Genomic DNA, 23,422 nt, shown 5'->3' with positions numbered 1-23,422 from the left:
AGTTTAGTACAATGGAAACGCACACAGCTGCAGACCGCAGGCTGCGCTTGCGCCGGTGCTTTTAGCTTAGTTACGTTCCTATTACCTCATTGTTCACTCCGCGCTCGAGATCCTATTTCGATTATCGATTTTAATAATCGATATAAAATTAAATTCTTTCTTAAGTGCCACTTGTGATTGGTTACAAAGTTTTAATATTTACAGTGAATATTTTAAAAGGTAAGTTGATTTTAAAATAAAATGTAAGCTATATTTACATATTCTAAAAGTTTGTAAAAATGGTTTTTAACTTAAACAGTTTTGTTCCTTTGTAGTTTGCTAAAACTGGGAAAAAAATATTTACCCACTTGTTAATTTTTATACAAATATTTTCTTTATTATTTTGGATTAAAAATCGCTTTGTTTACTGTTTTGACCTCTTTTTCGCATGACTAGAGATCGCAAGATGAGAAGGATTTCATCACCAAACGTTAATTATCACGTATGTAACAATAACCTTATGAATTAGGAAATGGTACTTAAAATAGCGTGAGAAAGGTCAACCATGAAACATATAAACACAAATTATTTAATTTTCAAACGCATTGTTAGAGCGTGCGCACACTTGAAACTAAACTATCGCACAAGTGTTTAGTCTCTTGGTACATATGGGCTTATATGGAGGTGCGCACACTACTCGATTTTTAGTTGGGCGATAAAACAATTGAATTGCAAAACAATCGACAATCGCACAATAATTGTCCGATATTTTAGTCCGCACTTAGTAATTGGGTAAGCATTATTTACAGTTAAACTAAGTATATATGATACGTCACGTCGACCTTCGGTATTGATTCCTTATCTGATTTTTTTCATAGTAAATCTACACTAAAGTGTTGATCAAGTTATTTTCTACGAGTAAGAAAAGGCTTTCATACTTTTTTAAGACTGTCTTTAATCAGGTTGGATAATGTGAGATTTAAGTTGTGTTTTACAGGACAAGTAAGCGTAGGACAAAAATCCTTGCCAACTTCTATCAGCGTGTCCGATATGACCTCATATTTCATATTCTAGCCAACGGTATAAAATAGATTATTTTTTTATTTTTTATGCTTTATACCGATCCGTTCACTCATATTGTTAATTATTTTTGTATTCATCATACTTTCATACTAATATTATAAATGCGAAAGTTTACATGGATGGATGGATGTTTGTTCGAGTTTGTAGCCAAAACGGCTGAACGGATTTCGATGAAATTTGGTATAGATGTAGAGGATAGTCTTTTTTATTCCACGCGGACGGAGTCGCAGGCGACAGCTAGTATTTCATATAAATAAACCGGTTTAACAATACATATGCAAATAGTACGGAAGTTTCGTTACATTTGCCCATTTCAAATATTAGAGGTCAAAGAAAATTGGTCACGTCAAGTCGATTGTTATATCGCTAGATTAAGATTCAGACAAAAAGTTCATTACATTGAACGATTAATTTTAAATTAAATTAAATCCTTGCGCCTATAATGTATAGCTTTTTAAACTTTTTTAGAATTACCGCAAACATACATTTGTGTTTATTATAAACTTCTTTGTTAAAAACAGGAAACAGAAACCTTAATGTTATGAAGTAAAATTAGACACTGATATAATTAAAAATCATAACACAGTCTATTAATTAGCAGTTGTGAGACTGCAAACAAAAGCAAATTATTTATTATAATTAATAAAAAACATAGTTTTTGAACGTTTAATTTTGTTCCGGTTTAATTTATCAACAATTAAAATAAAAGCAATACTAGCAATAACAATTCTAGACTTCATACTTCATGATAACAATCAAATGTAATAAACTACAAGATAACTGTCAGACCTTGACCAATCCTAGCTTAAGGTCAATAAATATAAATTCACTTCACATTTTATCAATGCAACTCTTGTCTGGATCAATCGAGGCTGAACCCATGCGTATACGCATTATTGTAAAGATTTTGTTGAATCCATTGGCCAAGTAATATCTAAAAGTATTAATAACCAATAATATGTTTAACATCAGAGCAAGCTTCTAGATTTTCTAGTATTTACGGAACCCCATAACATAGTTTTATTTAGTAATAGCTTTAAAAATAATAAAAAAGAAATGAGAAATATAGCCTATGTTTCTCACCAGATAAATTACCTCTCTAACGGTGAAAGAATATTTAAAATCAGCCCAGTAGTTTTTGAGCCTATTCATTACAATTAAACAAAGTTTTCACCTTTATAATATTAGTATACTCGTATATAAGCGTCCCGCCCCGGCTTCGAATTCGCCCACTGGTACAAAAACGTTTCAAGCGACACTTTGGAAATCCCCAAAATTATCAGTGTCTCTCTACATTGTAGTATACTTTTATTATATAAGCCTTCATCTTGGTCTGCTCTATTTATAACTAGCTGTTCCCGTGCGGCTTCATCCGCATGAAATTATGAAAATTTTATTTTATTGATTACATTTGTTAAATTACCAATATCAAATGACATGACAAACATTAGCAATCTTTCTTTCTTGATGTTGGCATCAACTTATGGTCTCTTTCCCATATTGAGGTTTTTATCCAAAATATTTACTCCCTAAGTTTAATGCCGTGAAAATATATAGCCTTAAGCATGACATAACAGTAAATATTTTTATTAAAAAAATAATTATTCAAAAACATGCTGTAATTGCTGATATTTTAGGCAACAACGAAGTGTGTGTTTACGCTTTATTATAATAGTATAGAAAAATGTCATCAAAGTCGGTCACGTAGCTTTAAAGATCTCAGCATTCATAGGGAAAAGCAAACAGCGGTAAACGATTTTGTTTTACACATATAGTGATTTTTAGGACTATGCAAACAAACGGTTTGGCTGAATTTATAGCAATATTAATTTCTAGAGGTCCCGTCCCACATTTACTAGAATAATGGTATTCAGCATAAACACCGTAATACATGCGTTAAATATTTTATTAAGAGTAATATAAAAATACCAAGCAATAAAAGTTTTTATTTATTATTCTTTAATTGCAAGTTTACTGCTTTAAGGGATATTGACATTATTATAAATAAGATCAATAAAATGTTTAACCTAGAAAAGATATAGAGCGGAAATAGGCAATAAACTTAGAAACTAGATTAGTGTTATTGTTCGTAGACAAGGAAGTATATGATAATTTTGTACCAATTATTTTATGTGAATGAATAAGGGTAAGTTTCCACTGCCAACGTTGGTAATAAATAGATATACATTTTTCTCTAAGGTCTCTACTTTTTCGACATTAAATAAAAGGGACGTCTATAAGATTGTATATGTGTTTCTGTAATTTATTGTAGTTCCAAGACTATGGTCTAGTATACTTCTTAGAGCGGGTGCACACTTTTGACAAAACTATTGTACAGATATTGTGCGATTGTCGACTGTCAATTGTTTCGCAGAGAATACAACTGATTAGTTTTACAATCAAATATCGATTAGTGTGTGCTCATATAAGCTCAAAGAAATCTAAGCGAGACTAAACAGTTGTGCGGTAGTAGAGTTTCTCTTAATGTTATTTTATTTCCTACAAGTTATATAATATTAAAGATGATTCATTTCCAATTGTCGTATGCAATTACGTGCATTGATTTGAATACTCGTATCTGAACTTTATTCAACTAAAGTATATTTATTGAGGGAAATCCCTGACAGGTTTGTATGTTTTCCGTGTCTTGTGGATATGTTTTTACGATTACGCTTGTATCGTATGTGATGTGATCTAATGTCATCTATACTTCTCATAATCTATACTTCTCATAATCTATACTTCTATAATCTATATCTATCTATACTATCATAATAAAGCGTAAACACACACTTCTTTGTTGCCTAAGATGTCAGCAATTACAGCATATTTTTGAATAATTCTATTTTTATTAAAAAGCTCTACACTTACGTCACGCTTTAGGTTATATGTTATCATGCCATTAAACTTAGGGGGTAAATATTTTGGATAAAAAGCCTAATGTGGGCAAGATACCATAAGTTGCTGCCAATATCAAGGAAGCAAGATTGCCAAGGTGTGTCATGTCATTTTGACATTTGCTATAGATAATTTGACATATGTGAACAAAATCATAATTTCATGAGGATGAAGCGACATGGGAACAGCTAGTAATATTATAAATGCGAAAGTTTAGATGGTTGGATGTATGGATGTTTGTAGCCTAAAGCGCTGAACGGATTTCGATGAAATTTAGTATATGGTAGATGTAAAGGACAATCGGAAAGAATGCATACTTGCTTTTGTTTTTTTTAATTCCACGCTGACGGACTCGCGGGCGAAGGCTAGTAGTGACATAATAGAAATAACTTTGGAAAAAATATTTTTAAATAAGTAAGTGTTTCAACTGGCGTTTAATTTTTTTTATAATAATATTAAATTATGCGGTATTGTCTGATTGTTAGCAAAACTAGTGGATTTTTTTGCATTATGTATAAAACCGCAAGGGAAGCGAATTTATGCGACAGTTTGGCAAAAAAATACATAATGGTATGACTGTAGCAGAGTAAAACCCAAATTGTTGTCCGTGTTTGTCCGTATTTATTCGTAATCATTATTAAAATAATTATTGACGTAGGCAGTGTACATTTTTGATTACTTTATTATTTTTTTATTTGATTACTTATCTTAAATGCTTTAGATGGTTTTTTTTAATCAAAGTTTTTTTTAGAATAAACTTAGACATTACGTTAGTGTTAAGATAAAGTACTAATGTGTTTATTTATTAATAAACAAGTCATGTTCTTATGCGTGTTCCATATCTCTCAATACGATGTATTCGAATAATAAACTACAAGCAATTACATTAATAACAGTTTTTATAAAATATATCATGAATAAATAAGCTTTGGTCTTTATAGAGCACTTTACATTTCATTGTTTTAAAAAAATAGCTGTTCCCATGCGACTTCATCCGCAAAAAATTATAATAATGTCATTTTATTGTTCACATTTGTCAAATTATCAATTGCAAAAGTCAAAATGACATGACATGATGTCAAACCATGGCAACCTTGCTGCCTTAATGTTGGCAACAACTTATGGTCTCTTACTCACATTAGGGTTTTTATCCAAAATATTTACCAATAAGTTTAACGGCGTGAAAATAAATAGCATAGCCTAAAGCGTGTCTTAAGTGTAGGGCATTTTATTATAAAAAAAGAGTTATTCGAAAATATGCTGTAATTACTGACATCTTAGGCAACAAAGAAGTGTGTGTTCACACTTTATTATATTAGTATAGATAGTATGACAATTTTGTACACTAATTAAAATCACAACTCGCGTGTAATCCGAAGTATGAAGCGACTACGTTTAGACCCAACGGGAGTTTTTCATTAGTAATTGTGCAAGTTTTAGCTTGTTTTCAACTAAGTGAGATTGTTTTTTCATTTCAAATTTAATCTATCTTTTTCCCCAGGTTGTACAGAATGCCGATCGCTAGCCCAGTGGTGTTTGGCAGTAACGAGAAATGGCGCATCAATCGGAACATCTTAGTGCTTGGTTTTGCGTTTATGGTGCAGTTCACTGCGTTCCACGGCGCCGCCAACCTCCAGAGCTCTGTCAACAGTGACGCTGGCGCGGGCACATTTACGCTCGCAGCGATATATTTCTCACTTATCTTGTCGAATATCTTCCTCCCAGCGATTGTTATCAAGTGAGTTTAAAGCTTTTAGGTTGACTACTTTACATTAGAACTAACAAAAGGTATTTCGTATTACTGATATAACGAATTATTAATCACTTTTTATAGGTTAGAGATAGGATATACAAAGGGAAGGACATGTTATTAGAAGAGGTCGGAAAGGGGAAGAACACTTAAATAAGCAAATTGATAATCAAAACTTATAACACTCTCATTTATTTTTTTAACAGTGGTAGAGCCCGCTTTAACATCTTCGCACGAATGGGCCGGCTGGCCTGGTGGAATAACACGACCACACAGAAGACAGGCGTGAAATGGAAGCAATTCCATGTTTCGTCTGATGAGTGTGGCGCCGAAAGCCTAATTTTAGTCCCTTTCCCTTTCAACCCTTTTTTAAGAGGAAAGGATGGGAAGGAAAAGTGGATTTGACGGTGGAGGAGACGCATAGAAAGGGGAAATGTCCTCTTTATGTGCGTCTCCTCCTCCGTCAATTAAGGGTAGTCAACGCATCTGCAATTGCGGATGTTTATGGGCAACGGTCGCTTTCCATTTCGGTGGATGCCACCTTGGCAAACGAACAAGCGGCCACTATTTTTATATAAAAAAATATATATGCATACATACAGTGATGTAAGTTTGAAATCGTTACTGGCCAGGGTGAATTTATCAAGTTGTGTTTTGCAAAATAATTTAAATTTTAATTATTTATTCCTAATTGTTAACAGCGTTATTAATTTATTAAACTCGGAGAGCGGAACCGGTTCGCCTTGGGGTTACAGCCGACAGCTTCCACCCTCTCTCTTACAAATTGTTAATTTGTTTGTTTGTTATACAGATTGGGGTTTTACAATTAACTATAAAGGTCAATCGTGGATTTGTAAGAATTTTTGAACTGATTGTTGATGTCATTTTTTAAATATTAAGCATTGCACGTAACATCATAATATAATATCTTGATATATCGCGGACACAATATAAACCTAATATATCGTCAGTTTATACACGTCTTACCTTAGGGATCGAATTTAAGATAACATGGGCCTAGGTAATTAGACTGACAGGGCTCACCTTGCATTGTTTTTACTGTAATGTGGTTGAATTTCTATACTTCCTCTTTCCTTCCTTTGAATTCCCTTCAATTTGTTTTCTAATAAAGCCTTCTTTGTGCAGATGGCTGGGTTGCAAATGGACAATAGCTCTGTCGTTCATAGCGTACATGCCGTTTATAGCGGCGCAGTTTTATCCCAGACTCTATACACTAGTGCCTGCTGGACTTATGGTCGGTTTCGGCGGGGGACCGCTCTGGTGTGCCAAGTGTACATACCTTGCTGTGGTGAGTTACGAGATTTATAGAGCTACAAAATAAACAATAACCTCTAGATACTTTGTATAAGGAAATACTATGTGGAATTATCTGTCTAGAGGTATTTCCACTGTAGGAAAAATAACAGCTGTCATATCAAAGAAGAGTTGCACAGAATACGGATTACTTCTAGCAGTATTTCTAGTGTTAAAAAAATTGCAAGTTTTAAAACATTACAATTTACTCAACTTGTTTTAAATATATTTAAAAAAATAATTAAAAACATTCGCACGTTCGTACCCGGACATTATATCGGATCTGATTTAAGCGGACTTGAAGGCGGATACATTGAATTATTGCAATACAAGTTTAAAAATAAAAACAATATTTGAATTCAGAAATCTCTTTTTATGGTTGTATCGCCCTTAATTTATATTTACTTAAATATCTTACTAATATTATAAATGTGAACGTTTAGATAGATGGATGTTTGTTAGAGTTTGTAGCTTAAAAGGCTGAACGGATTTCGATGAAATTTGGCATAGATGTAGAGAATAGTCTGGAAGAACACAAAGGCGTGTGCCTTTTTTTAAATTCCACGTGGACGGAGTTGCTGGCGAAAGCTATACAACTCTTATAAAGGATAGTTGCTTTTTACGAACATTATTATCTATGCAAATTCTTTCTTACTTATTAAAGCTTTCCATCAAGAGAAGGTTATTGAACTTTAATTCCTTTGTTTTGAAACTAAAGGGACATTGGTCTGGTGTTCAAGGTTATTTTAACAAATAATCACTGCCTTATTAGTATCTAAGGATGGATTAATCGGCGAGATATTTAAATTTCATACATATTTAGACATACGATGTTCCCGAATATATTTTAAAGTATCATTCTGTCCATTGTACTTTGTAAGGTAAGAGCGGGCGCACACCTTTGACTAACCTATAGCACGATTGTCGGTTGTTTCGCAGCTCATTCAACTGTTTAGTTGCACAACTAAAAATGGAGTAGTGTGCATCTCCATATCTTATCTTACTAATATTATAAATGCGAAAGTTTAGATGGATGGATGGATGGATGTTTGTTAGCGTTCGTAGCCTAAACGGCTGAACGGATCTCCATGAAATTTGGCACAGGATTATAGCATAGTCTGGAAGAACACATAGGCTACTTTTTATCCCTGGAATAGTTACGGTTCCCGTGGGATTCATTAATTTAGTTTTTTAATGTTTACTCGATCATTCTGCAGCGGTTCAACATATCTTATTGAAATTTGGCACAGATATAAAACAAAGTCTGGAGTACACGTGGGATAACCTTCATCCCCGAGAAATGTCCGGTTCCCGAGGGATACGTAGCTTTTTGTAGTTTATATAGTTTGTATGTTTTCTAATACCACGCGGACGAAGTCGCGGGCAACAGCTCGTAAGCTAATAAGAATTAAAGCGCTACTAAACAGTTGTGCGATAGATTAGTCAAAGGTGTTCGCGCGCTCTTGTAGTAAATTAATGCGTATGTGCTGTCATAGTAACGTCTATTGTGATTGATTCGGCTTTATTATGGATTCCACAATAATCTTAATTATATGCAAATCGTTATTGACGTGGAACGAAATAACGTGATATTAATAATTTACATTTACTATTAGGATTGAATTGCTAAGTATGTTTTTGTTTTTATTACATGCGTTTTGATGTAATAATTCAATTTAACTTAAAGTATCAAGAAACTTGTTAAAAATACGTATAAAGTACACTTTAAACTATAAATGATTTTATTATGTTACAATTGATTCAAAAGTAATTTGTAGTAATCTGTTCAGATTTTACATAAAAATTAATCTGTGAAATCAAAACCAACTGTTATCATGTATAATTGTTAGGTTACGAAGGTTTGTTAGTGACATTTAAACTGTTAAAAAAAACAATTATGAGGTAAACGACTTTTTATTTGATTACTTTATCTCTTTCTCCAAAGTGCGTTTAATATTTCAGGTTGCAGAACCGTATGCAAAACTGTCGGGAATTTCAGCGGATGTGCTGGTCGTTAGGTTTTTCGGTTTATTCTTCATGTTCTACCAAATGGCACAGATCTGGGGAAACCTTGTTTCGTCAGCAAGTAAGTTATGTTTACTTATATAAAGATATTTTTATTTTTAGAGTGGAAGGTCGATTAATACTAAAAATAGGTATCAGAAAACACATTTAAAAATAAAACAAAAACATTACTATGCGAAAGATTAGCTACAGGCCAACTGTCAGTTCGAACTGAGCGTATGAAGCGGACTTCATTGATAGTATGTAGAAAGTTTCTTGAAAAAAAAAATGTATTCAATTACTAAAACTAGATACAAGAAAATTAGTTATGTTCATTCAAGGAATTTCGTTTATAAGCTTGTGACCGTAAATACCAACCAACCCACGCGTACGTAACAAGTTGATTGTGCAAAATTAAATTTTAGCTTTAAATATAGAACAAGGAAACGGAGACAGGCATTTGTCGAGTAACGATCATAGACATAGTTTTGTTTTTGACATCGCTGACGGAAGTACACAGCGACCTTGACTTGACATAGACAAGTTCTTGAAGGTCAAGGATTATGCAATACAACAAGTAACTTTTAAGGGCTTGGTTAAATGTAATTTGGATTTTTTTTTCATTCTATTTATTCCCGACGTGTTCTTGATATTGCCCAACAAATTGAGGAATGCGTGGAGTAGTTAATTATTATGTTTTTAAATATTTGACTACCGTCAATCTTAACCATCAGTTGTAAGGTATTGATTAATAATTTTTTATTGGTTGACGGTTTTATATTTTTATTTTCTTTATTAATAGTTTTATCGTCTTCTCTGGGCGAGACGGTGACCTACCTGAATGATACGCTTGTGTCAAGTACATCAGATCTGGTCAGCAATATCTCACTACCAACTGTGGACTTCGGAGCCACGTGTGGTGTCAACTTTTGCAGCGGCTCTACTGGACATGTAAGTAAAAAGACGTCGCCCTATACGACGTATGTCCTTATTTCTATAACAGTGTTTGTATTTGCTTTACAATTAAGTTATCGTATTATCTGTCTTATTTTGTAGGAAAACAGAAACCTTGAACCACCATCGCCTCTGAAAATCCAAGTGATCGCAGCGGTGTACTTAGCCTGTATGGCCTTCGCTGTAATCCTGGTGTTTGTTGGCGTTGACTCCTTAAAAAGGTACAATGTTTATTTTTGTCAAAACTGATAGTAATTGTCAGTGAGTAAAGGTATAATAAAGTAACTACCAAACATCCTGTATAATAAATCTTATATATTCTTGTTATACTTCTAGGTACAGCGGTGACCGACCGGGGGTGAGTAAAGGCAAGTCGGGTCTAGTACTGCTGGCGGTGACGCTGCGGCAGCTTCGCCATCGGTATCAGCTGCTGCTGCTGCCTGTAATCGGGTATATTGGCGCGGAGCAGGCATTCATGGCGGCGGACTTTACGCAGGTAGAGTCTAAGAAACCTAATGCAATCTTCATTAAATAATCCAACAACCTAAACCATGACAACCACCAAAGATATACTAGAAAAGAGGCTTGAGTAAGACTTCTAATGTGACCTTCGTTTTTATTTACTCAATTAGAACAGACTGAAGATAGTGAAGAATATCTTAGTAGATTTATATATAGTGGCAGTCATTTAAATAAGATTGACAGTTTTTATGCAATTCATTTTTCTTCGCAGGCTTTTGTGGGATGTGCATACGGGATTAGTAACATCGGGTTCGTGATGATCTGTTTCGGCGTGTTCAATGCGCTGGCCGCCCCGCTCGCCGGCGCTATTGTCAAGATCACCGGCAGATATCCCGTCATGCTTACCGCCTTGGTAAGTTGTTTAACTACTAGCTTTTGCCCGCGACTCCTTCCATGTGACATTAAAAAAAAGTAAGTAGAATATGTGTTCTTCCTGACTGTACTTTACATCTATGCCAAATTTCATCGAGACCGTTCAGCTGTTTAGGTTACAATCTCTACCAAATATCTATCCATCCCTCTAAATTTTCGCATCTATGATCTTAGTATGTCTGTAATAAGTAAGTTAGTAAAAAGACAAAAGGGACCTTTCACTTTAAATATCGTACTTGTCACAGAATATAAATATCTCTTTTGAATTTCAGGTTCTAAACCTATGCCTGTTAAGCGCATTGTTACTGTGGCGGCCCAGCCCTGACCAGTGGCTTGTATTCTTCGTGCTCGCCGCTATCTGGGGGGCAGCTGATGCAGTGTGGCTCGTGCAAGTAAATGGTGATTACCTTAAATGAATTTCTATGCTCTATTTTTGCTTAACAGTAGAATGTATAAACATTTTCTTAAGAATTGCATTGCATTCTAGACTAGCTGTTCCTGTGCGGCTTCATCCGCGTGAAATTATAAAAACTTTACTTTACTGTTTACATTTGTCGAATTACCAATTGCAAATGTCTAAATTACCGTTACCATAACCTTGACCCCACATAAAGGTTTTTTTTTCAAATCATTAACCCCTAAGTTTAATATCGTGAAAATATATAGCTTAAAGCGTGTCATAAGTGTAGGGCTTTTTATTAAAGAAAAAAAATATTAAAAAACATCCTGTGATTGCTGACATCCTACGCCACAAAGTAGTGCGTGTTTACGCTTTGTTATGTTAGTATAGATAGTTTGATATGCTAATAGACTTGGTGAATATCTTTCAGCACTATCCGGGATCCTGTTTCCTGGTGACGAAGAAGCCGCCTTCTCTAACTTCAGGCTCTGGGAGTCCACTGGCAGCGTGTTGTCTTACGCTTCAGCCCCTTACCTCTGTGTTAGGACGAGGTAAGAATATTCTTACAAAAAAATAAAGTAGTGCTTGACTTGATTTGATGTATACTTAAACAATAGTAACTGTCACACAGCCATGCTAAATTGGACGTTAACGCTTTGATATAAAGTAAGTAATCAGCGAGTGATATTCTGTGGGACGTATATTTTTAGGTTAGGATGTAAGCATTAAAATCACCGCTTAAGTTTAGAATACATTTCACTGCAGTTCCACACTTTAATACTTAAATATCTGTAATAAATAAAATCTACCAAAAAATATCCTAGTTCTGTCCATTATAGCCATTGTTATTATTTTTTCCAGGCTGTTCGTCTTGCTAGGTCTACTTATACTGGGATTCTCTGGCTACACGATAATAGAAGTCATGGAATACAAAGTAAAGAAGACTCATCACCGCGAAAGGAACTTCGAACTTGTTACTGAAAAGAACGAACGAGAGTAGAGATTTGTATCAAAAGTATGAGCAAATATTTATTTTAACGAAATATACGTAATGCTGCAGGCGTTTGGAAATGTTAAAAAGGTTCGCTTTATTTAGGATGTATTCACAGCTACCAAATAAATTTTGCTGTACTTGTTTGGTCAGGCGCTAAAGTTTGTTGTAAGAAACCAATTTATTAAAGCGGGCGCACACTTTTGACTAAACTATTGCACAAGTGTGTGTTGTCGATTGTTTTGCAGCCAATTTAACAGTTTAGTTGCACAGCTAAAAATCGGGTAGCGTGCACTTCCATATAAGCTCATAGAAATCAACACGTGACTAAATAGTTATGCGATAGTTTTGTCAAAGATGTGCGCGCTTTAAGATTATTTATCGTATAAGATATTTAAATATTGTGACTTTTTAGCTATAGCGTATGTATATTTAAGTTTTCTAAAGCCCGATCATAGTAGACAAAACTTAATTTTACATTTTGATTATTATTGTATTACATACCGTTATTTAAAAATATTAAGTTTGTATTTGTTTGAGCAAAAGAAATGTTTGATGTGATAGTTTAATCTTTTTATATTTCTACTAGCTGTTCCCGTGCGGCTTCATCCGCATGAAATTATGAAAATTTTATTTGATTGTTTACATTTCTCAATAGCAAATGTCAAAATGTCATGACCTTAGAAATCTTTCATTCTTGATGTTGGCAGCAACTTGTGGTCTCTTTCCCGCATTAGGGTTTTTATCCAAAATATTTACCCCCTAAGTTAATGGCGTGATATATATAGCCTAAAGCATGACGTAAGTGTATGGCTTTTTATTAAAAAAAAGAACTATTCAAAAATATGCTGTAATTACTGAGATCTTAGGCAACAAAAAAGTGTGTGTTTACGCTTTATTATAATAGTATAGATGACTACCTGAAATTAGTTCAAAGAGTGTGTGTATTAAGAATTTACTCATAGCTTGTAGGAATAATATATATTATGAATTATGTTGTTTGCAAACTCTGTGTACATATGCATATGTAACTATAGATAGCAAATGTGATTCATGTAATTTTATATGAAAATAGCAGAAAGTAAATAAAATTAATAACCTAAAACAGTTAATAAAATTTTAACTAATATTACAAATGTGATAGTTTAGATGGATGGATGTTTCTTAGAGGTATCTTCGAAGTGTCTGAACGAATTTCGATGAAATTTGGCACAGATAACATAGCTTACTTACTTTTGTATTTGTTTTTTTTCGAAGTGGCGGGAAAAAGCTAGTGTTCTAACCAACGTATACGTAAATTAATTTGTCTATTTAAATTATAGTAACTTATATGCATAATTTTTAAGGTTTCAATCAAACAAAATAAATAATTGAAATAAACGGTTGTTTTTATTCTCTTCACATAAATACTTAAAAATTTGGACTGAACTTAATCCTCTTATAGCTAAAAAGCTAACAAATCTAAGTACTACACAATGCTATGAAGAAAGGTAAACAGAATTGACTAAAACTTCGTAGAAAGCCGATAAAGTTATTAATAAAATAACTAACGACACGAAGGGGACAAGCTTGCAGTTATTATCAGATTTAATTTTAAAAAATATTTTAGTACCATAACAATTAACCGTTAAATGCATATTGTTGCCAAAAGTCTACAAACAAAATTATAGTTTTTATTGAAACCAAGATTTTTAAATTATTTTTCCCTTAATCTATGTCTCAAAACCTATACTGAAATATTGATTTTATAATTAAATAAAAAATCATGCATTTAAGGGTTAAAATACATGTAAAAAACACCATTCAGTAATATAAGTTCATGTTTATACAAACATTTTATATGTATATATGTAATTTTATAAAAAAAAAGAACCACGTGATTTAGATAAGCCATAGAGTAAGTGCAACCGTAAAGTAAGACATGCAAATAAACAAGTATGCAATATATTAACAAGAAAAATTTTTTACTCTGTTGTTTACTGCATGCCTTACTATACCGAAGTGATACAGTTTACTGAAATGCTTCTTTTAAATTTATTTAGAAATATTAAATGAACATGTAAACTACAAGCTTGTCCCGAACACTTGCTTTTTAAATTGAAATTATTATTTACATCAAACATTTAAACATATAGACAAAAGAGATTTCATTATTTTATTAATTCAATATTTGATTCATATTCTTCAGAGGATTAAAAACTTTTACTTAAATACAAAAAAGGTCTTTCATTTACTTCTCACTTTTAAAAATAGAATACTAAAATTATGTTTTTTTTTAAACTTCTGATTCTTGTGATACTTACTATAAGATAAATTTTGAGGTTATTTTTTTTAGATAAATCTGTCTATATGTTTAAATGTTTGATTACATTACACAACACAAATTATATATTAATAGGTACAAATTTACAATAAGTCACTGGTCCGTATAACTAAGTTAATTAACAAAATGTGATACACGCTTACTATTGAATCACCTTTCAACAATCTTTCAAATATAATATTGATATCTATACTATTGTATCATGACGACAAATTTAAAGCATATATCCGTAATACTTTTTGAAAATATTCATCGAACATTCTTATTACAAAGGAAGACATAAAAGGCACTTTTAAAATTTAAAAATATTACCCAAATAGCACCATGTGATTTTATTGTCTTTTTTATATATCTCTTATCTATTTTATATGTCAGATTATTTAATTTTAAAACGAAAATATGTCATTAATGATCTATAATTATTATTAAATCTGCTTTTATAAATTGTCTAGTTAATACACTAGTTTGGCAAATACGGAGATTACCACAGGTAAAAACTTCCTTCTTCACATCAAATATTGACGTTTTTACAACAATATTCTGATAGTAAGGTTATTAGAAGTTATTATGCATTGAAGTCAGTTTTTACAATTAAAAACTAAATACATCGCTACTCAAGTTATTCGGTACATTATATACTGAGCTTTCTTCAGGTGTGATATAAATAAATGCTATTTATGTATGCGACAAAATTATACAAACAATCTAACAATATTATTTATATTATATACAGATTGTATCTTTGTGACCCTGTATACTTGTAGGTAGCCTCAAAAATATTATTTTTTATACAATAAGGCTTTTATGTACAATTATTCTACATAGTAATAGTTAATTATATCTACCAGGGTCATTTAGCACCGAAGAATATGTTATTACAAAATGAAAAAAATACGAAATGTTCGTATGTTTATAAGCTCTTTGCATGACGTTAGCCACATCTTTTTTAAAAAAATTATCGATTATTTTTTAACACACGTTTGAGATGAAAACATACAAGATATTCCAAAATGCTATGTAATTATTTGGACGGCAACACGTAACAAATGTAGGTATTTACAATACTAAAATATCAAGTTATTACTAAGTTTAAGTTGTATCTAAATGCAAAATCTACTTACAAAACTGGAAGACTATCAAATCTGGATTCGATGACTAAATATATAGTTTCAATAAGGCGTTATAAAAACCTTGCCATATTTCCTAGTCATATAACTTCACTGGATTAAAACATTAAAATAGTAACTTTTATTACCAAAAAGGTAGATTTTGGTAGGATATTATTCTGCCGTAATATAATATTACAGAAATTACGAGTTGATTAAAAATTAAAAACATTATTTTAAAATATAAAACAGTATCTACATAGTTTCTGTATTAAAAAATTACCGCGTATTACCAGATGTTAATTCATAACCTCTACACAGTCTGTATTAAAAACTAAGCTAATGTGATGTGTCAGTGATTTTAAAAATAAAAGGGCTGTGAGAAACAGTCGTGTTGCAATTAAATACTGTAACAACTTCGTAAATGCATCGCCTACATTCCTCATTTTGCGCGGGCTTGTAAGCGGTTTGAAACTGTTACGAAATCTAGCTTATAGTTTCTAGCTGGGGCTCGTTGAATTACTCCTCGGTTCAGGCTTTAGTGCGGCTCCATTGAGCCTCGGCGTGGTGTTTGGTGTCGTGGCAGGTGTGACCGTGGCGGTGGTGCTGGCAGACGCTGGCTGGCAACTGGCACACGCCTCCAGTCTCCGCGCCACCACTGCTCGTAACTTCAGCGCCGGTCCTAACTTCATCTGAAGCATGCCCGTTAAATGCTCCTCGGTTAAGAGAGGCAGGCCTGCACCGTCGATTCTTTGCTCACGGAAATTCTGTAAAATAAACATTTACTGTCAATTCCAATACCAAAAAAATTAAGTTGGTTTTAATATATTTTATGTCTAGTCTGATTAATAAAGTTCGATAATCTGCAGCTATTATTTTTATAGCTCTATTATGTGCTTTGTAATTGTCCGGCGGGAAATCTGTTGTTAATTACTTCAGCTAATTTAAAAGTATCTTAATCGTGGACGCTTTGATTGGATTTGTATTAGCCCTGTGTGAGAATCTGTAGGAAGTTTATTAGCGGCCGGGTTCGCGTCCGATCGTCCTTCGCACTGCACCTGCCGTGGTCATTCCAAACACTATACGCAACTAATCTTGATACTTGTTATTTTTGATATACTGTACTATTAGTAAAATAAACGTTTTGAACTATTTAAATATACAGCTACATGTCTGCGGTGACATTTTATTATTGACCATTTAAAGCTTCCTTCATACTGAAACGATGTACGCAAAAACTCGTTAAATTGTACAGGTGTGCCCAAAAAATAAAATAGAAAACATTTCGGGACATTGAATAAAAAAAAAATCAATTTAGATGAACGGAAATTAGAAATAAAACCGACAAGAAAAGTGCAAGCATCAAGATTGGCGTGTCGCGATGACGCAGGTCGCGGCCGCAGCGTCCAGCGACCTGTCATCTCCGCGGGAACGCTGACAAAAAGCGAGCGCCTACGTGACGTCCTGCCGCCCGCCCCGCGCCCCCCGCGCTCCCCGCACCGACCGCCCCCGCGCGCTCTTCACGCTCGACCACTTTTTACCGCGCGACATTTGCCCGGAGTTCGATCCGTGTCATCCGACGTATTCCTTTTTTAAATTGCGCCGGCCGCTCGATTATTTTATTCTTTTTAATTTTATAATAGCATCGAAGAAATAACCGGGCGGCCGTCGAGCGGTAAAAAGCGGTAGCGGATAAAAAAGTCTATGAATAATTAAAGCGAGATAGCCGGTGGCTAGCGCATGGGAACGGAATTATTTAGCGGCGACAGGTCGCCGCGCCCGCGTCTCTCTCCGAAGGACGGGTCAATTTGCAGCAGTCGTTTTGTTCCATCATCTCGATACTCGTTACCACTTTGATGCTCAACAAAACGGCCAAATTTATTTTTATGCAAAATCGATTAGAGACTGGACAGCGAGCGGGCTCCTCGCATAGCTTCGAGGTAAATCCGATTTGAATAAAGTGGAACGGAGCCTGACCCTCGTAACCTTCCGAGGCGGTGTGGTTCGAGGGCATGTTTATGTTTAATGGGGGTTACCGAGATGTGGAATCGTTTCGGGACCCTCTAATGCCCGTGCCCTGGAGTCAGAACCGACCTGAGCATCGTCCAAATCAAACGGAATGATATTGGAGAAAATTGTTTAATTGGGGGAGTAAATTATATGTGTCTGAGCCTCAAGGAATTTGTCCATTTTTTTGTTACTACATCCAAAAAGAAAACCGCAAGTGTAATTGTTAGAAATTGTTTGTCGGTCCATGAAATTAGGTTGACTATTGTAAGAAAGACCAGAAACAATAATAAGTCTATTTGTTTAATATTACTGTAAAGCACATTTCGTTTATTTCGTGGAAATATCTATTCATTCATACAACATTAACAAGTAAAAACTATTTAATACATTTTATATGTTTGAAAAACATTGCCCAAATTGTCACATCCAGTCCCCGTTTCAATATACAGCGATGTAGTACTGTTAAGGTTACGACCATCTTTAATGCAAGTAATGTTTGCCACAAAAGCCATTGGAATATAAAGTAAATTCCTTACATACGCAGTGGCGGGCAAGCTGGTAACCCGGCGCCGGGCGCTGGGACCCGGAGCGATGGCTTTAAATACGTCGGGCATATTGCGTTTTACTTAGGCCGTGCGGTTAACAGGTTACAGATACTGCGTATCGCCCGCGGCCATGAACCGATGTTTAAATTGCGTCAGTGTTGCCACAGCAGCATCCCGGGAACAGGTTGTAGGGGAGACAGGGGAGAGGAGTAAAAAAGGTTAAAGTATGTTCCTTTGGGTTGAAGGGGGGATGGGGATGCGGGGGCGGCGCGGGCTAATGACAGGGGCGGCGGCGCCCGCGGCGGCTACCGCGCAAATTGATGCCTGCGCCCTCTGCGGAACCTTTGCTCCCGGCTAGTGATGCGCCCTATCGATAAATTACGACAGGGAGCGCGGCCGAGTTATGGTGCCCGGTTTATCGATGTGTTACGATTAGTGAACGAACACTATCGATAATTTTGTATACGTGTTACAATTAGTCAAAACAAAAATTAGCAGATGCATCAAACTTATCTTTGATAATTCGGATATAACAGTTAATTATAAAGTAAAATTTAACCATTGCTTATTGTTTAGTTTCTACAATGTTTTTTTTATTTCTTAACTACAATAGAAAGGCATTTAATTTTTTTATAAAATAAAAAGAAATCACTTGAGTAGTGTAAAATAATAGTTCTCGATGTCGATGTAGAAAGTAACATTACTATCGTCGGGCAGCATTACATTATAAAGATTGGTATTAAGCTTAAAGCAGGGCCGCGGCTTATATTTAGAGCTGACGGTTCGGCTGCACTCATCCCGTAATTATATCTCAGCCGCTCGCCATTCCACCACTGCTCTGCTTCGAATATACGAACTAAGTTCCCTTGTATGATTGTAATATTCTACAATTATAGCTAAATAAACTTAGGTAATATATTTATATTAACGATTCTAGATGGATTGCGTGAATGGTGACATGATCAAGAAGGGAGTGATGACTGAGATGGCGGATGATAGAGTTATTTGGAGGACGAAAACCCGGTGCGCCGACCCTACAGGAGTAGGATAAGGCAGGGGAGATGATTCTAGAATGGACGGCAATTACAGAAAACACAAGAAGATCTTAAAACCTTTTACAGTGGAAGCTTGATATGACACCAGCTGCTATATAGAGTAATTTAATTACTTGAACGGTCCCTTCTCTTACTAAATCTGCACTCAGGGACTACTTAACGACTATGCGAGCAAAAGTATGAAAAATTTACGCTAAAGGATTTATTGAACAATGACTACTTCTTTTTAGAACGCAATGATAATAAAACTATATTAAATATTTAAATAAGATGTAAGAGAAACCGCATACTAGCATTAGTCCAAAGTAATGTAAGGTGTATATGAATTGGTTTCTTTTTATAATCAATTTTAAGTACATTTCTATTTACGGGACAATTGGTTTTTAATTTTATATTACTGCTTACTCACTCAGTTGATATTATACTACTTATATTAATTACTTGCTCCAAATTTTTTCTATTGTGTTCGTTTGTGAAGAAAATTACTTCTGTTATGATGTCAAACTTTAACTTAGGGACTGTAGTGTAATTAGTTGTTTACAAAGTATAAAATAAATATTGAAAAAAATCTTTAACAAAAACATAAAAGTCGTCTACTTAATTCACACAGAGGGCGTGGTTATCTTTGTTTTAAGAACACTAACAGAGATTAAATCATTAATTTTATTATTAAAACAGAAAGCTTATCATACAGATCGTGGCGCGCAAAAAGCTTAGAAGCAATAATTGGACCCAGCCTAAGCCGACCTTTGGGAGTGGCGTGCGCTCGCCATGACAGACCGAGATAGACTAACGACTTTCCAATGGAAAAGAGTAGGACAAAGAGTTGCGCACGCGCAAGTAGGCGGGACGACTTCGACCGAACGCATCCGAATTAATACGAATCGAAAACGCCCAGTTACCGATCCTCGAGCATTGTAATCGACTAGTCGAGATGATCTCCAAGTCTTCAACGGCGAAAATTATTGTTTTGAATTCATAGAGGTCTATGTATACTGGTCGATTGTTAACAATGCGAGCTATGTGTGAGACGCGGCTTCATTACATAGGTATGAAGAAAACTTGTGGTTATTGGCGAAATGTATGGCGTACCGAGAAGGTCGCTATTACGATAACTTTTATAGTGGTAATTAGTTAACTATAAGTTGAGTTAACCGAGTGATTTGTGTTACGGCAGTTTCTAACTACTTAGATAGCGTTTAAGTGTGCAAATAAAGTTAGCGATGCAACTCATGTTGAAAGTTTTAATTGCTATCAGAGATACGTTTGTATATTAACGATGCTTGATATCTACGAGTAAATAGCACAATGGTCGTACCATTCCATCATAACTGCCGTTTTATGTTATAACTAAGAATCAATTTCAGATCAGATATAATAGTATTGTGACTGTTTGTTATTATTAGATAACTTTTATGGTCAAAGGCGGTAAAATAGTAAATCGAAATCTCTTATACTAGCCCATCAACAGTCATATCAAGAATTGCTATTATTGAGTGGTAATTTATAGAAAAAGTAAAAAGGAAATAAAACGTAAACGGAATTGTTTCTAATTCTTGTGTTTGTTGTAAGTTTTATCATTATTTTAACAAACTAGCTTTCACCCGCGACTCCGTCCGGAATTAATCAAAAACATATACAAGTAGCCTATGTGTTCTTCCAGACTATCCTCTACATCTATGCCATATTTCATCGAGACCCGTTTAACCGTTTTGGCTACAAACTCTAACAAACATCCATCCATCCATCCATCCATCCATCCATCCATCCATTCATCCATCAATATAAATCGCGTTTAATTTTGTATCAAAAAGCAGGAAGCCTTTATCCCCGATTGAAGGGTCAAGTTAGACTGGTTTACTTCTCCGAGCTTCTAATTGATTTAGCTGTGGTTGTTAGAATTAAACAAGTCCGGGTCGGGGAGGTCATTTAATACCTTGGGGTAATTGCTACCTGCTGGTTCCGAGGTCTGAACGGGTCACTGCCGGGGGATTGGAAGAAATAATTAAATTGGAATTGGAACTTCGAGGAAGAGTAGCATAAAATATAAATTAAATGCAAAGGAATTAATTTATTTATTTTACGATTTGGAATTAAGAATTAAATTGGTCTTTGATATAGAATAAAATATACTATGGATTAAGCAGGAATAGGTAATTTATTTAATAGATAACTGAGTGAGATAACGTAAGAGATACATTATATTCTTTTTCTTTTGTCTCTTCTTCAGAAATGTGTAGATTAGAATAAATCTTTAGATTTATAATATTTAATCATTTAAGATTATAATTCAATAAAATATATTTTTATCGAATCCACAATCTGTTCTATAAATGCACTATTTATCTCATCGTAAAAGCAATCAGGGCCCCGTTAAGTAAACACGAAGCAGCGAGGCCGCGCTGACTTACTGCGCGGTTACCAGCGGTTATGTGGAGCTTTCGTGGTTATAGGGTGACCATACTTCAGTTATGCAAATTTAACATCTGGTTGTAACCAAGTTAAATAACATTTGTGGGATACCTTAGTATTATTATCTATACTAATAATATAAAGATTTGTATTTTTGTATGTACGGAAATATCTCAAAAACTACTGGGCGGATTTAAAAAATCTTTGACCATTAAAGAATTATGTCATCGCTGAGTAACTTAGGCTATATTTTTATACAACTTTAATTTCGCGTGGACGAAGTCGCGAGCAACAGCTAGTGTTATATAAAGTAGTATTGCATTTATTTCATGGTTTCAGAGAAGTCTATGACGAGAAACCTACACTAAGGAATACTCATAGTGATTAAGTACGACAGTAAGAGTAATCAATTATTAGATGGTACTTTTAAAAATTGACATAAATAATTACATAGTTATAAATATCATTTATAATTGTACAATAAAAACGTGACATAAGTCCGATCGTTTTCGGCTCGATACTTAGATGATATCGATATTAGGTATCGAGTAATAGTCGGTATCCGCGCGGTATTCCGGTGAAACAATCTCGTTGTATCATCGGCTGACTAGATAGTATCGCGGCTCGTGCCACTTGTAACTGAACTTGTAGAGAGGCCAATAAATCGATACTTTCTTATCGATAAATGCTTTTGTATCGACATATTTTAGCTACAGCCTATGTCTTTATTTTCGTAGCCAAGACTGGTAGACAATTTTCAATTTAAGATTAAATTATTACACAAGTATAACGAATTGCACTGATTACTGTTGTTTAGTAACAAATACTTATTTTAGTGCTGACGATAATGACGAGGATTGAGTAATAAATAGACATGTTTTTGCATTTGTTATGGGTTTGTAGGTTAATTACATGAAATTTAGGATAATGTCTTTAGCACTTAAACAAAATTACAAAACGCTAGATAACTATTTATCGCGTATTTTGTTTTTTACATATCTAAAGTAAGTTTAAATATATCTAACTCGTTATTTTATTGATAACTGTAAAATATCGATATATATAATAATGGTTCATCACTAGCAGTAAACGAGTAGCGGTCGCGTGCCGGCGGCGGCGCGCCCTCTACCGAGCGCCGGAGGAAAGTGCGCCCACATCGCCTCTACTTACTTGTACTCTGACAACTGGAGCTAAACTACTTAAATGTCTTTTAATGTAACTAATACGTTGATTAAGTACAATATTTGTTTGCGTAATGAGATGTTAAGTTGGTATGTTATTGCTTAGCGTCATATAAACGAATATTTTTATGATTAACAGGTTCTTAATATTATTAAACTTAAAATTTACTGGTACAGGAAATTCTTACTTCAATATCTATATCTAAACTAAGTTATAAAGAGGAAAAGTTTTATTTTTTTGTTTTTCACCGTTAAAAAGATACATTATCGCAGAGTAACATAGGCTTTTTTTCTATTTCATATTCTACGTGGACGAAGTCGCGAGGTACAGTTATTATAATAAAAAAAGTTTAAATGAGGAAGTAATTATGTAAATTAAGAAGGATGTACAGAAAGATAAACTGAAAGACATAAACATTGCATGATTCAAAGAATAGTTAATACCATATACTTAACTAAAACAGTTTTGTTACTTACTATTGATACTCTTTGACCCATCGCTGTGATGTAGATCGGGGCTAAA

At 34.2% G+C, this 23,422-nt stretch overlaps 2 protein-coding genes across 3 annotated transcripts in view; one reads left to right on the top strand and one right to left on the bottom strand.

Moving 5' to 3' along the window:
* The first annotated feature begins 74 nt into the window (after positions 1–74).
* On the top strand, positions 75–12,530 carry LOC106108483 (UNC93-like protein). Its single transcript, XM_013289657.1, has 11 exons — positions 75–219; positions 5,462–5,698; positions 6,857–7,019; positions 8,987–9,110; positions 9,831–9,979; positions 10,085–10,203; positions 10,319–10,478; positions 10,716–10,856; positions 11,149–11,275; positions 11,707–11,827; positions 12,138–12,530. Exons 2-11 carry the CDS (start codon positions 5,472–5,474, stop codon positions 12,274–12,276), a joined length of 1,470 nt encoding a protein of 489 aa, XP_013145111.1. The 5' UTR covers positions 75–219; positions 5,462–5,471; the 3' UTR covers positions 12,277–12,530.
* A 2,591-nt stretch (positions 12,531–15,121) lies between these two features.
* The window catches only part of LOC106108549, a 125,972-nt gene continuing 117,671 nt past the window's right edge, over positions 15,122–23,422 (bottom strand). For both annotated transcript variants that reach the window (XM_013289747.1, XM_013289746.1), the window contains one exon: positions 15,122–16,463. In XM_013289747.1, coding sequence (XP_013145201.1) covers positions 16,197–16,463 — 267 coding nt within the window. In that variant the 3' untranslated portion in view covers positions 15,122–16,196. The remainder of the gene's footprint in view (positions 16,464–23,422) is intronic.

This window comes from Papilio polytes, unplaced genomic scaffold, assembly GCF_000836215.1.
Source record: "Papilio polytes unplaced genomic scaffold, Ppol_1.0 DF821511.1, whole genome shotgun sequence".
NCBI classification, from domain to species: domain Eukaryota; kingdom Metazoa; phylum Arthropoda; class Insecta; order Lepidoptera; family Papilionidae; genus Papilio; species Papilio polytes.
Note: the sequence above shows the minus strand (reverse complement) of the source record. Positions and strands in the feature narration are given on the sequence as shown.

Excerpts from the sequence above, each read along its gene's own strand:
- LOC106108483 (XM_013289657.1), top strand. The coding sequence starts at position 5,472 with ATGCCGATCGCTAGCCCAGTGGTGTTTGGCAGTAACGAGAAATGGCGC. Across the intron at positions 10,204-10,318 it reads GGCGTTGACTCCTTAAAAAG|GTACAGCGGTGACCGACCGG; the intron begins GTACAATGTTTA and ends TTATACTTCTAG. Across the intron at positions 10,479-10,715 it reads TGGCGGCGGACTTTACGCAG|GCTTTTGTGGGATGTGCATA; the intron begins GTAGAGTCTAAG and ends TTTTCTTCGCAG.